We start from the raw sequence: 13929 nt of genomic DNA, 5'->3' as shown, positions 1-13929 counted from the left end.
CTTGTACCCATGTTTATGTACATTTAGTGTTATGGAGCATACTCCGTGGACTTTATTAAAAGACTCCATTTTACACTCCATTTGACTCTCCTGCGCCTGACTTCCCTGCCACCTATTACATCTACGCATGACAACTATAATGTACCACCAGTGGTGTTGATTCCTATACCACATCACTATTATGTACCACCAGTGGTGTTGATACCTATACCACATCACTATTTACCACCAGTGGTGTTGATTCCTATACCACATCACTATTATGTACCACCAGTGGTGTTGATAGCTATACCACATCACTATACTGTACAACTAGTGGTGTTGATTCCTACATTACACCACATCACTATAATGTACCACCAGTGGTGTTGATACCTATTCCACATCACTATACTGTACAACTAGTGGTGTTGATTCCTACATTACACCACATCACTATTGTCACGACTGCTGCCGAAGTCGTTGCCTCTCCTTGTTCGGGCGGTGCTCGGCGTTCGACGTCACCGGTCTTCTAGCCATCATTGATCCTTTTTTCATTTTCCATTGGTTTTGTCTTGTCTTCCCATACACCTGTTTTCAATCCCATTCATTACCTGTTGTGTATTTAACCCTCTGTTTCCCCTCATGTCTTTGTCAGAGATTGTTTTATTGTCAGTGTAGTGTGATTGTTGTATAGGTGTGCATGTACATTTAGTGTTATGGAGCATACTCCGTGGACTTTATTAAAAGACTCCATTTTACACTCCATTTGACTCTCCTGCGCCTGACTTCCCTGCCACCTATTACATCTACGCATGACAACTATAATGTACCACCAGTGGTGTTGATTCCTATACCACATCACTATTATGTACCACCAGTGGTGTTGATACCTATACCACATCACTATTTACCACCAGTGGTGTTGATTCCTATACCACATCACTATTATGTACCACCAGTGGTGTTGATACCTATACCACATCACTATTATGTACCACCAGTGGTGTTGATTCCTATACCACATCACTATTATGTACCACCAGTGGTGTTGATACCTATTCCACATCACTAATGTACCACCAGTGGTGTTGATACCTATTCCACATCACTATTCTGTACCACCAGTGGTGTTACCTATACCACATCACTATTCTGTACCACCAGTGGTGTTGATACCTACATTATACCACATCACTATACTGTACCACCAGTGGTGTTGATACCTATACCACATCACTATACTGTACCACCAGTGGTGTTGATACCTATTCCACATCACTATTCTGTACCACCATTGGTGTTGATTCCTACATTATACCACATCACTATTCTGTACCACCAGTGGTGTTGATACCTATACCACATCACTATACTGTACCACCAGTGGTGTTGATACCTATTCCACATCACTATTCTGTACCACCATTGGTGTTGATTCCTACATTATACCACATCACTATTCTGTACCACCAGTGGTGTTGATACCTATACCATATCACTATACTGGAACTTTCATTGCGCACACCTGGCCCCTATTCCCACTGATTGTACTTGTAACGGAATTCCTCTTCAGAGGAGGAGTAGCAAGGATCAGACCAATGTGCAGAGTGGTAAGTGTCCATAATGATATATTTAATAAATCAACTGAACACTGAACAAAATAACAAAAGTACAAACAACCGACACAGTCCCGTATGGTGAAAACACTAACACAGGATACAACCACCCACAAAACACAATAGAAAACAGGCTACCTAAATATGGCTCCCAATCAGAGACAACGACTGACACCTGCCTCTGATTGAGAACCCTACTAGGCCAAACACATAGAAATATAACAGAACAAAACATAGAATGCCCACCCCAACTCACACCCAGACCAACTAAAATAAAGACATTAAAAAGGAACTAAGGTCAGAACGTGACAGTACCCCCCCAAAGGTTCGGACTCCGGCCGCAAAACCTGAACGTATAGGGGGAGGTCTGGGTGGGCATTTACCGTGGTGGCGGCTCTGGAGCGGGACGTGGACCCCACTCCACCATAGTCTCGGCCCACTTATGTGGCACCTTAGGAGTGGCGACCCTCGCCATCGACCCCGGATTGGGGACCCTAGCAACGGGTTCCGAATGGAGGGGAGATTCCGGCAGCGCCGGAGTGACGTGCGGCTCTGGACAGACGGGAGACTCTGGCAGCTCAGGACAGACGGGAGACTCTGGCAGCTCCTGACTGACCGGCGGCTCAGGACAGACGGGAGACTCTGGCAGCTCATATTCCCCAGCCTGTGCCCAGGGTCTCTTGCCGTCCAGAATCTCCTCCCATGTGCATGAGTCCAGAGATTTCTGCTGCTGCCCGTTACCACGCTGCTTGGTCCTTGAGTGGTGGGTGGTTCTGTAACGGAATTCCTCTTCTTCAGAGGAGGAGTAGCAAGGATCAGACCAATGTGCAGAGTGGTAAGTGTCCATAATGATATATTTAATAAATCAACTGAACAAAAGTACAAACAAACAACCCGAAACAGTCCCGTATGGTGAAAACACTAACACAGGATACAACCACCCACAAAACACAATAGAAAACAGGCTACCTAAATATGGCTCCCAATCAGAGACAACGACTGATACCTGCCTCTGATTGAGAACCATACTAGGCCAAACACATAGACATATAACAACAGAACAAAACATAGAAAAACAACATAGAATGCCCACCCCAACTCACACCCTGACCAACTAAAATAAAGACATAAAAAAGGAACTAAGGTCAGAACGTGACAGTATTTGTATATATGTATATATATTCACCATGGTGGTGTCGATTACTGTTACAATGTCCGTTGGTGCGTGTGAGTTTTGTGCTGTGTGTTTTGGGCTTTCATGACCATGTGGATTCCGCCGATGATTACGGGTCTCGCCCCGTGTGATAATCATTGTGCGCTTATGTTATTTATTCGAGGTACTCCTTGCTCTTTTGCTGGGGTTTCAACCCTGTGTTTTGTTTACGTGTTTGTTTGGTCTTTGTCCCTGTGCCTTTACACGGCATGCCATAAATTGGGATGAATAAAACCCCTATTACACATTCCTGCGCCTGTCTCCCGACTCATTCATGCCAACGTGACAGAATAATCGACCATTAAGGGAGACAGTGGGAACGACCCGTCCGACGACGCTGCGACTGGTCCGTCTGGCGTAAATAATAAACAAAGATGCAACAAAAGGTCTTATTGTAATAATTACATTTTAAATATGTATATTGTCAGTGTTATGTTTAACTCAGGTCTTTTCATTAGGGAAGCAGTGTAAAATATTTGTTTATAACTTCTTTGGACTGTTGCTGTAATGAGAATTTTGGTGTTGATCGTTGTGGAAATTGTGGTAAAATACATCATACCTAATAATAGAAAAAACATAGATAAGTACAGATCCTAATCTCAGCGATTCAAGAAAATGACAAGAGAAATTACACTTGAGAATTTTTGCGTCAAATGTCAGTTCCGTGAGAATGACCTGTGTGTGTGTGTGAGCATACTCACTCCTCTTTTTTGGAGTGTGTGCTGTAGTGTGTGTGTGTGTGCATACTCTCTCCTCTTTTTGAGGTGTGTGTTGTAGTGTGTGTGTTGTATGTGTACGTATACAGTGTGTATTTATAAAGTGTGTGTGTGTGTGTGTGCGTGTGCGGCCAGCTTTCCATTACACTGCTTTGTTTACGATATTTCGTTACTGAAAGGGATTCCCTGATATTGAGTTGATTAAAAGTGCTAACAGACAGACAGACAGATACGATTCACTCTACACTCTTAGAAGAAAAGGTGCTATCTAGAACTTTAACGGGTTCTTCGACTGTTCCCATAGAAGAACCCTTTGAAGAGCCCTTTTTGGTTTCAGGTAGAACCCCTTTGGTTCTAGTTAGAACCCTTTTGGTTCCTTGTAGAACTCTTTCCACAGAGGGTTCTACATGGAACACAAAATAATTATATCTAGAACCAAAAAGGATTCTATCCAGAACCAAAAAGTGTTATCCTATGGGGACAGCTGAAGAACCCTTTTGGAACCCTTTTTTCACAAGCACAGTGATTGGAGCATTGATTGGCTGAGGACTGAATCGACTGACACATAAACACAGTCAAGGTGAACGACTCAGTGAAGAACTACTTAATTGAAAGGGTGTGTGTGTGTGTGTGTGTGTGTGTGTGTGTGTGTGTGTGTGTGTGTGTGTGTGTGTGTGTGTGTGTGTGTGTGTGTGTGTGTGTGTGTGTGCGTGTGTGCATGTGTATGAGAGTGCCCATACGCACTTGTGTGTGTGTGACTGTGTGTTTATTAGAGTGGCCGTGTGTGGGCGCAGTGTGACAGTCCTTGCTGGTGAACACAGTGACTCAGTCTGAGAGTGAGTTATGAAACTGACACGCCATCTTGCCTTTAATGCTGACAGATTGTGTGTGTGTGTGTGTGTGTGTGTTGGTATGTGCACAACACTGCTATTGTCTATATCATTACCACTAACAACAGATAGAAGAAATAAAGCATGGTGAACTATTACAGAGCACTGTGTTTCACACCTTTCCCCACTTATCCCCCGATCGTACAGGCCTTTATTCGTTGAATCAGATGAATCAGGTTAGTGTAGGGCTGGAGAAAAATGTTGGTGATCACTACTTAGGTCTTAGCCCAGGCTGTCAGTCGTGTTAATCCATGCAGGGTCCTACAGGTGGTGGGGTTAATGACTAAGCTGGAGTAATGAGGCATGGCCTACCCGCTCATGACAGGTGCATGTACCATTGGAGGGTGGAGCAGAGGGAAGAATTTTTTTCAGGAACACTCTTACTCTTTTAGCCTTTCACCCTTTCACCCCCAGCCTCCCCATACGCTCTCTCTGTACCATCTGGAGCTCTGGTGCTCAGCTGTTTCCCAGCCTCTCCATACGCTCTCTCTGTACCATCTGGAGCTCTGGTGCTCAGCTGTTTCCCAGCCTCCCCATACGCTCTCTCTGTACCATCTGGAGCTCTGATGCTCAGCTGTTTCCCAGCCTCTCCATACGCTCTCTCTGTACCATCTGGAGCTCTGGTGCTCAGCTGTTTCCCAGCCTCCCCATACGCTCTCTCTGTACCATCTGGAGCTCTGATGCTCAGCTGTTTCCCAGCCTCTCCATACGCTCTCTCTGTACCATCTGGAGCTCTGATGCTCAGCTGTTTCCCAGCCTCTCCATACGCTCTCTCTGTACCATCTGGAGCTCTGGTGCTCAGCTGTTTCCCAGCCTCTCCATACGCTCTCTCTGTACCATCTGGAGCTCTGATGCTCAGCTGTTTCCCAGGCTCTCCATACGCTCTCTCTGTACCATCTAGAGCTCTGGTGCTCAGCTGTTTCCCGGCCCAACTCTCTCACACAACAGCCCTCTACAAGTTCAGCCTGCCTCCCACCGTGTCAACTAGCCTCACCCCAGCACCAGCCAACCAGAACAGAGACCCCCTGTTCATATCCAGCTCTGCATCGCTCGTTTGCAGCAGGGCTTCTGAAATAAAAAGACAGATGATGCTCAAGCGCTTCTTTCCATGTCAGTGGGAGTTGTCAGGTCGCCGCCGGAGTCTTAGCTGACAGGACAGCCGCTGCAGATCTATGGTTGTTCGTTTGGCACGGCCGCCATGCTCTGTCACCCCTCCTCTTTCTTCTCTCTTGCTCCTCTCTTTCTCCTCTCTTCTTCATCTCTTCCTCCTCTCTTTCTCATCCCCTTCACTGCCTCTCCTTCTCTCGCTCCAGAGTGGCTGGGTCTCAATTGGACCCGTCTCCTCCATTGCCGCAGGGGATATCTATCTAAAAAGAGAGCTGGACTGGGGATGGGGGAGAGAGCTGGGCTGGGGATGGGGGAGAGGGCTGGGCTGGGGATGGGGGAGAGAGCTGGGCTGGGTATAGGGGATAGAGCTGGACTGGGTATAAGGGAGAGAGCTGGACTGGGGATGGGGGAGAGAGCTGGACTGGGTATAGGGGAGAGAGCTGGACTGGGTATAAGGGAGAGAGCTGGACTGGGGATGGGGGAGAGAGCTGGACTGGGGATGGGGGAGAGAGCTGGGCGGGGGATGGGGGAGAGAGCTGGACTGGGGATGGGGGAGAGAGCTGGACTGGGTATAAGGGAGAGAGCTGGACTGGGGATGGGGGAGAGGGCTGGGCTGGGGATGGGGGAGAGAGCTGGGCTGGGTATAAGGGAGAGAGCTGGACTGGGTATAAGGGAGAGAGCTGGACTGGGGATGGGGTAGAGAGCTGGACTAGGGATGGGGGAGAGAGCTGGGCTGGGTATAAGGGAGAGAGCTGGACTGGGTATAAGGGAGAGAGCTGGACTGGGGATGGGGGAGAGAGCTGGACTGGGGATGGGGGAGAGAGCTGGGCGGGGGATGGGGGAGAGAGCTGGACTGGGGATGGGGGAGAGAGCTGGACTGGGTATAAGGGAGAGAGCTGGACTGGGGATGGGGGAGAGGGCTGGGCTGGGGATGGGGGAGAGAGCTGGGCTGGGTATAAGGGAGAGAGCTGGACTGGGTATAAGGGAGAGAGCTGGGCTGGGTATAAGGGAGAGAGCTGGACTGGGGATGGGGGAGAGAACTGGACTGGGGATGGGGGAGAGAGCTGGACTGGGGATGGGGGAGAGAGCTGGGCTGGGTATAGGGGAGAGATGGGTATGGGGGAGAGAGCTGGGCTGGGGATGGGGGAGAGGGCTGGGCTGGGGATGGGGGAGAGAGCTGGACTGGGTATAAGGGAGAGAGCTGGACTGGGTATAGGGGAGAGAGCTGGACTGGGTATAAGGGAGAGAGCTGGGCTGGGGATGGGGGAGAGAGCTGGACTGGGGATGGGGGAGAGAGCTGGGCTGGGGATGGGGGAGAGAGCTGGGCTGGGTATAGGGGAGAGAGCTGGGTATACGGGAGAGAGCTGGGCTGGGGATGGGGGAGAGAGCTGGGCTGGGGATGGGGGAGAGAACTGGACTGGGTATAAGGGAGAGAGCTGGACTGAGTATAAGGGAGAGAGCTGGGCTGGGGATGGGGGCGAGAGCTGGACTGGGTATAAGGGAGAGAGCTGGGCTGGGGATGGGGGAGAGAGCTGGGCTGGGGATGGGGGAGAGAGCTGGGCTGGGGTTTGGGGAGAGAGCTGGACTGGGTATAAGGGAGAGAGCTGGACTGGGTATAGGGGAGAGAGCTGGGTATGGGGGAGAGAGCTGGGCTGGGGATGGGGGAGAGAGCTGGGCTGGGGATGGGGGAGAGAGCTGGGCTGGGTATAGGGGAGAGAGCTGGGTATGGGGGAGAGAGCTGGGCTGGGGATGGGGGAGAGAGCTGGCTGGGGATGGGGGAGAGAGCTGGGCTGGGGATGGGGGAGAGAGCTGGGCTGGGTATAGGGGAGAGAGCTGGGTATGGGGGAGAGAGCTGGGCTGGGTATAGGGGAGAGAGCTGGGCTGGGTATAGGGGAGAGAGCTGGGTATGGGGGAGAGAGCTGGGCTGGGTATAGGGGAGAGAGTTGGGTATGGGGGAGAGAGCTGGGCTGGGTATAGGGGAGAGAGTTGGGTATGGGGGAGAGAGCTGGGCTGGGTATAGGGGAGAGAGTTGGGTATGGGGGAGAGAGCTGGGCTGGGTATAGGGGAGAGAGTTGGGTATGGGGGAGAGAGCTGGGCTGGGTATAGGGGAGAGAGCTGGGCTGGGTATGGGGGAGAGAGCTGGGCTGGGTATAGGGGAGAGAGTTGGGTATGGGGGAGAGAGCTGGGCTGGGTATAGGGGAGAGAGCTGGGTATGGGGGAGAGAGCTGGGCTGGGTATGGGGGAGAGAGCTGGGCTGGGTATAGGGGAGAGAGTTGGGTATGGGGGAGAGAGCTGGGCTGGGTATAGGGGAGAGAGCTGGGTATGGGGGAGAGAGCTGGGCTGGGTATAGGGGAGAGAGTTGGGTATGGGGGAGAGAGCTGGGCTGGGTATAGGGGAGAGAGCTGGGCTGGGTATAGGGGAGAGAGCTGGGTATGGGGGAGAGAGCTGGGCTGGGTATAGGGGAGAGAGTTGGGTATGGGGGAGAGAGCTGGGCTGGGTTGTCATGTGCTCCCTTGTTATTGCTGTTGAGGCTCCTATAGCTGCAGCAGTTACTCTTTATCAGAAAATATTATGTATGTCGAGTAGCTGCTGTGTTGGTTTGCTTTCCTTGCATCTTGTAGCTGACTAAAAATAGCTTTCAAAGCCAGTTGTTCCAGGAATATTGCGCTGATTTGAAATATATGACCTCAGAATAAGACTCTTATGTGATCTGATGTTTGTGTGTGTATGTGTGATGCCGTATTCATATGAGGTGTGTGTTTATGTGTGTGTGTATTAGTGCATGTTTATGTGTGTTTGTGTCTTTTAGCCACACAGAGGAAACCTGGGACACTTTGTGCCCCCTAGAGAGAAAGAGACGGAGAGATCCAGTCTGGCAGGCTGACTAACTGTGTGTCTCACCTCAGCTGTGTCAGCCCCACAAGGTCAGCCTGGAAGACACTCGGACTGGCTGGTGGCCAGGGGATTAAAGTTCACACTACAGGAAACACTAACAGGGTCATTATGGGGTCAGACAGACCTGACTTCATCTGTCAGTTTTAATCTCTGAAACTCTTTATTTATCCAGATGGAATAGGTGTAAATGGTGTGGCGGCAATCAGGTGGAAGCAGGTGCTAACAGCTACTCAGTCAGCTGAGAGCCCTGTAGAGGAGTCAGGTAGGGCAGACAGACAGGAGGAGGCAGCGTGTTGGAATGTCCTCTGTAAAGCTAACACTACTCTACTGGTGGGTCACCGGACATCAAGTAGCTCAGTGTATTAGCGCCTCAGTGAGACATATAACTGACTGGTTTAATTCAATACTTCTACAGTCTACAGATGTAGCATGACACACACACACACTGTACACACACACTCAGTGTACACACACAGAGAAGCAAACCCCCCAGAGAGAGAAAGGGGGGAGACAAGGCCACAGACTCTGATAAAGAGAGCGAGCGCCCAGAGACGGCTGCTGTATTTAAACTCCATTACCACCAATGTCTCACTAATTAAACCCGTGTTTTAATTAGGATTTGGACAGCCAGGAAAAGAGGAGGGATAATACAATGCATTAATCCAACACAATGTTGGGAATGTACTTCAGGTTCCCTTTGTCCCTTTGTCACCCCCAGGAAGGATTCACAGTGTGTGTGTGTGTGTGTGTGTGTGTGTGTGTGTGTGTGTGTGTGTGTGTTGAAGTCAGAAGTTTACATGGTTTTAGCAAATCCATTTAAACTCAGTTTTTCACAATTCCTGACATTTAATCCTAGTAAAAATTCCCTATTTTAGGTCAGTTAGGATCACCACTTTATTTTAAGAATGTGAAATGTCAGAATAATAGTAGAGAGACTGATTTATTTCAGCTTTAATTTCTTTCATCACATTCCCAGTGGGTCAGAAGTTTACATACACTCAATTAGAATTTGGTAGCATTGCCTTTAAATTGTTAACTTGGGTCAAACGTCTCAAGTAGCCTTCCACAAGCTTCCCACAATAAGTTGGGTGAATTTTAGCCCATTCCTCCTGACAGAGCTGGTGTAACTGAGTCAGGTTTGTAGACCTCCTTGCGCACACGCTTTGTCAGTTTTGCCCACAAATTGTCTGTAGGATTGAGGTCAGGGCTTTGCGATGGCCACTCGAATACCTTGACTTTGTTGTCCTTATGCCACTTTGCCACAACTTTGGAAGTATGCTTGGGGTCATTGTCCATTTGGAAGACCCAATTGTGACCAAGCTTTAACTTCCTGACTGATGTCTTGAGATGTTGCTTCAATATATCCACATAATTTCCCTCCCTCATGATGCCATCTAGTTTGTGAAGTGCACCAGTCCCCTCTACAGCAAAGAACCCCCACAACATGATGCTGCCACCCCCGTGCTTCACGGTTGGGATGTGGTTCTTCGGCTTGCAAGCCTCCCCCTTTTTCCTCCAAACATAACGATGGTCATTAGGGCCAAACAGTTCTATTTTTGTTTCATCAGACCAGAGGACATTTCTCCAAGTACAATCTTTTTCCCCATGTGCAGTTGCAAACCGTAGTCTGGATTTTTTATGGCGGTTTTGGAGCAGTGGCTTCTTCCTTGCTGAGCGGCCTTTCAATTTTGGACTCATTTTACTGTGGATATTTCCTCCTGCACTTATCGCACCAAAGTACGTTCATCTCTAGGAGACAGAAGGCGTCTCCTTCCTGAGTGGTATGACGGCTGCATGGTCCTATTATTTGTACAGATGAACGTGGCACCTTCAGGTGTATGGAAATTGCTCCCAAGGATGAACCTGTCACGACTTCGGCCGAAGTTGGCTCTCCTGCCTGTTCGGGCGGTGCTCGGCGGTCGTCGCCGTCTTACTAGCCGCTACCGATCCCTTTATCGTTTGTCTGTTGGTTTTGTCTTATTAGTTTCACCTGTGTTTATTTTGGTTTAATTAGCTTCCCTATATGTAGTAGTTTGACCCGCCCTTGTTTTGTGCGGGATTGTCTTTATGTTACGTGTGTGCATGTTAGGTAGTGGTGGATTGTCTTTGTTACGTGTGTGCATGTTAGGTAGTGGTGGATTGTCTTTATGTTACGTGTGTGCGTGTTAGGTAGTGGTGGATTGTCTTTATGTTACGTGTGTGCGTGTTAGGTAGTGGTGGATTGTCTTTATGTTACGTGTGTGCGTGTTAGGTAGTGGTGGATTGTCTTTATGTTACGTGTGTGCGTGTTAGGTAGTGGTGGATTGTCTTTGTTACGTGTGTGCATGTTAGGTAGTGGTGGATTGTCTTTATGTTACGTGTGTGCGTGTTAGGTAGTGGTGGATTGTCTTTATGTTACGTGTGTGCGTGTTAGGTAGTGGTGGATTGTCTTTATGTTACGTGTGTGCGTGTTAGGTAGTGGTGGATTGTCTTTATGTTACGTGTGTGCGTGTTAGGTAGTGGTGGATTGTCTTTATGTTACGTGGGTGCGTGTTAGGTAGTGGTGGATTGTCTTTATGTTACGTGTGTGCGTGTTAGGTAGTGGTGGATTGTCTTTATGTTACGTGTGTGCGTGTTAGGTAGTGGTGGATTGTCTTAATGTTACGTGTGTGCATGTTAGGTAGTGGTGGATTGTCTTTATGTTACGTGTGTGCGTGTTAGGTAGTGGTGTATTGTCTTAATGTTACGTGTGTGCATGTTAGGTAGTGGTGGATTGTCTTAATGTTACGTGTGTGCATGTTAGGTAGTGGTGGATTGTCTTTTCTTTACTTGACACCCTGTGGTTTTGGGGTTGTCTTGTATAGTGTCCTGCGCCCTGTATTTTGTTGGGCTTATTATTTTGGTGTGCAAGAGTAAAGCACTTCAACTCAGTTACTCTCTGCGTCTGATTCCTGCACCCACCTAGTCCCACGTGACAGAACCAGACTTGTGGAGGTCTACAATTATTTTTCTTGGCTAATTTCCCATGATGTCAAGCAAAGAGGCACTGAGTTTGAAGGTATGCCTTGAAATACATCCACAGGTACACCTCCAATTGACTCAAATTATGTCAATTAGCCTATCAGAAGCTTCTAAATCCATGACATCATTTCCTGGAATTTTCCAAGCTGTTTAAAGGCATTGTCAACTTAGTGTTTGTAACCTTCTGACCCACTGGAATTATGATACAGTGAATTATAAGTGAAATAATCTGTCTGTAAACAATTGTTGGAAAATTGACTTGTGTCATGCACAAAGTAGATGTCCTAACCAACTTGCCAAAACTATAGTTTGTTAACAAGAAATCTGTGGAGTGGTCGAAAAACAAGTTTTAATGACTCCAACCTAAGTGTATGTAAACTTATGTGTGATTCTATTTGTGGGTGTATGTTGAGTAGCAGTGTCTTGTGGTCAGTCAGTGAAGTGATGCTCTTCTCTCTAACACAGTTAGACAGTAATGATTAGCCTACTGTTTTATGACTGTTTAGTGTTACAGCCAAAGTCACACCTTATCCCCCTGACCATGCTTCTCCCTCTCTCTATTGGCAGTGTGATGGAACTTGTATTTACATTGCCAAATCAAATTCAAACGACGTATCTCTCTTCTCTTCTTGTTCTTCTTGTTCTTCTCTCTCTCTGTCTCTCTCTCTGTCTCTCTCTCTGTCTCTCTCTCTGTCTCTCTCTCTGTCTCTCTCTCTGTCTCTCTCTCTGTCTCTCTGTCTCTCTGTCTCTCTGTCTCTCTGTCTCTCTGTCTCTCTGTCTCTCTCTCTGTCTCTCTCTCTGTCTCTCTCTCTGTCTCTCTCTCTGTCTCTCTCTCTGTCTCTCTCTCTGTCTCTCTCTCTGTCTCTCTCTCTGTCTCTCTGTCTCTGTCTCTCTCTGTCTCTCTGTGTGTGTGTGTTTTAGCGGCAGATGGAGTGCCAGTAAAGGATGGGGAACAGGTAAGCCTGACATTCAGGTCTTTAACTATCACTCTTAATTCACACAGCTCAGCCACCCTGTTACACCCAATGGCTCCAGCAGTGGGGTGCTCACTATTCCACGAATGGGGATCTTGATCCAAGATGGTGACCAACATCAACTTTAGCTCTCTACTACTGAAGCCATGAGTGCTACTGCATCTGCTTGTAGAGTAGCTAGCTAGCGCACATGTTGCTGTTGGTTTGCTAACTTCCTCTACACTCAAAATGGCTGCTGTAGCTGGAAGGAGAACCAACCTCTGTGGTTGGCTAGTTGCTGGTGCTATGACGTCTGCTGCTTCTCTGTCACGCCTCAGTGCTGGCTCACTGTAGAACAGTAGGGGCATCACCCACCTCTCCTCCTCTCACTCCATCCCTCACTACTCTCCTCTCAGATCCTTTCCTCTCCACTTCTCCTTTCAAGTCCTCTCTCCTCTCCTTCCTTTTGAGATACTGTTACTAAAATGATCTTCAGCACTTCTTGGATGATTTTGTGGCAGAAGAAAGAGGACCATTTAAATTGAAACTGAATGTACTGTACTGTGGATCGATCATGTGTTTCTCCTGACACACTTGCCCTTCAAACATGTAATAAAAAAAGAGTGGGGGAGAGAGAGAGAGAAAGAGACACAGACAGACAGACAGAGTGTAACAATCAGAGAAAGAACATGAGAGCTAGGTTTTCTGGAGACTGAACACATCTGTATGGGGACATGGCACCATGCCGTCCTGCTGGTCCCGGCTCTGGTATTGTCAGGAACAATTCAGCTGATACAGGACTCAAGAGGTGGTGTGACAGACGCTGGTGCTTATCTAGACTGTCACCATCCCCCTTCTGTTAGCCTGCTCCTCAGCCACCTGTCTGTGTGTCTGTGTGTCTGTGTGTCTGTCTGTGTGTCTCTCTCTCTGCAGACACAGATCTCACCAGAGAGGACACTGACACCTCTACCATCAGCCAGCTTACATCAGTTATAACACAAGCACGCACACACACACACGCCCCCACACACACATAGATTGCACACACACACGCGCACACATAAACACATGTGCACGCATTCACACACACATTCACAAACACGCACATTCACACACACGCACATTCACACACACGCCTACACGCTTGCACACAGACACTTCTGTATCAGCCCCCCCACTGGCTTGGATGTGTGTTTGGCTCAGTGCTTGGTGTGGCAGACGTAACCAGAGGAGGAAATGAGAGGAGAGAGAGAATCATTCAGTCATAACATATTCACTCTGCTGTACTATGGAACTGATCAGCCTTTCAACCCCTCCCTTCTCTCTGTCGCTCTGGACCTTGAATCTACTCCTCCTCCATCTTTCTGGTCTTTGACTCTTCTCCTCCTCTGTCTTTCTGGTCTTTGACTCTTCTCCTCCTCTGTCTTTCTGGTCTTTGTCTCCTCTCCTCCTCTCTCTTTCTGGTAATTGACTCTCCTCCTCCTCTATCTTTCTGGTAATTGACTCTCCTCCTCCTCTATCTTTCTGGTCTTTGTCTCCTCTACTCTGTCTTTCTGG

The 13929-nt window shown here is 48.3% G+C and overlaps 1 protein-coding gene across 4 annotated transcripts in view; it reads left to right on the top strand.

Moving 5' to 3' along the window:
- Positions 1-13929, top strand: part of fam131bb (family with sequence similarity 131 member Bb) — a 45105-nt gene that overhangs the window by 15383 nt on the left and 15793 nt on the right. For all 4 annotated transcript variants that reach the window (XM_021590220.3, XM_036968939.2, XM_021590216.3 and 1 more), the window contains exon 2: positions 12341-12375. In XM_021590220.3, the coding sequence (XP_021445895.1) occupies positions 12341-12375 (35 nt within the window). The remainder of the gene's footprint in view (positions 1-12340; positions 12376-13929) is intronic.

The sequence above is a fragment of the Oncorhynchus mykiss genome, chromosome 3 (genome assembly GCF_057628025.1).
Source record: "Oncorhynchus mykiss isolate SJ-2025 chromosome 3, ASM5762802v1, whole genome shotgun sequence".
Classification (NCBI taxonomy): Eukaryota; Metazoa; Chordata; class Actinopteri; order Salmoniformes; family Salmonidae; genus Oncorhynchus; species Oncorhynchus mykiss.
This window is presented reverse-complemented; position numbering and strand designations above follow the sequence as displayed.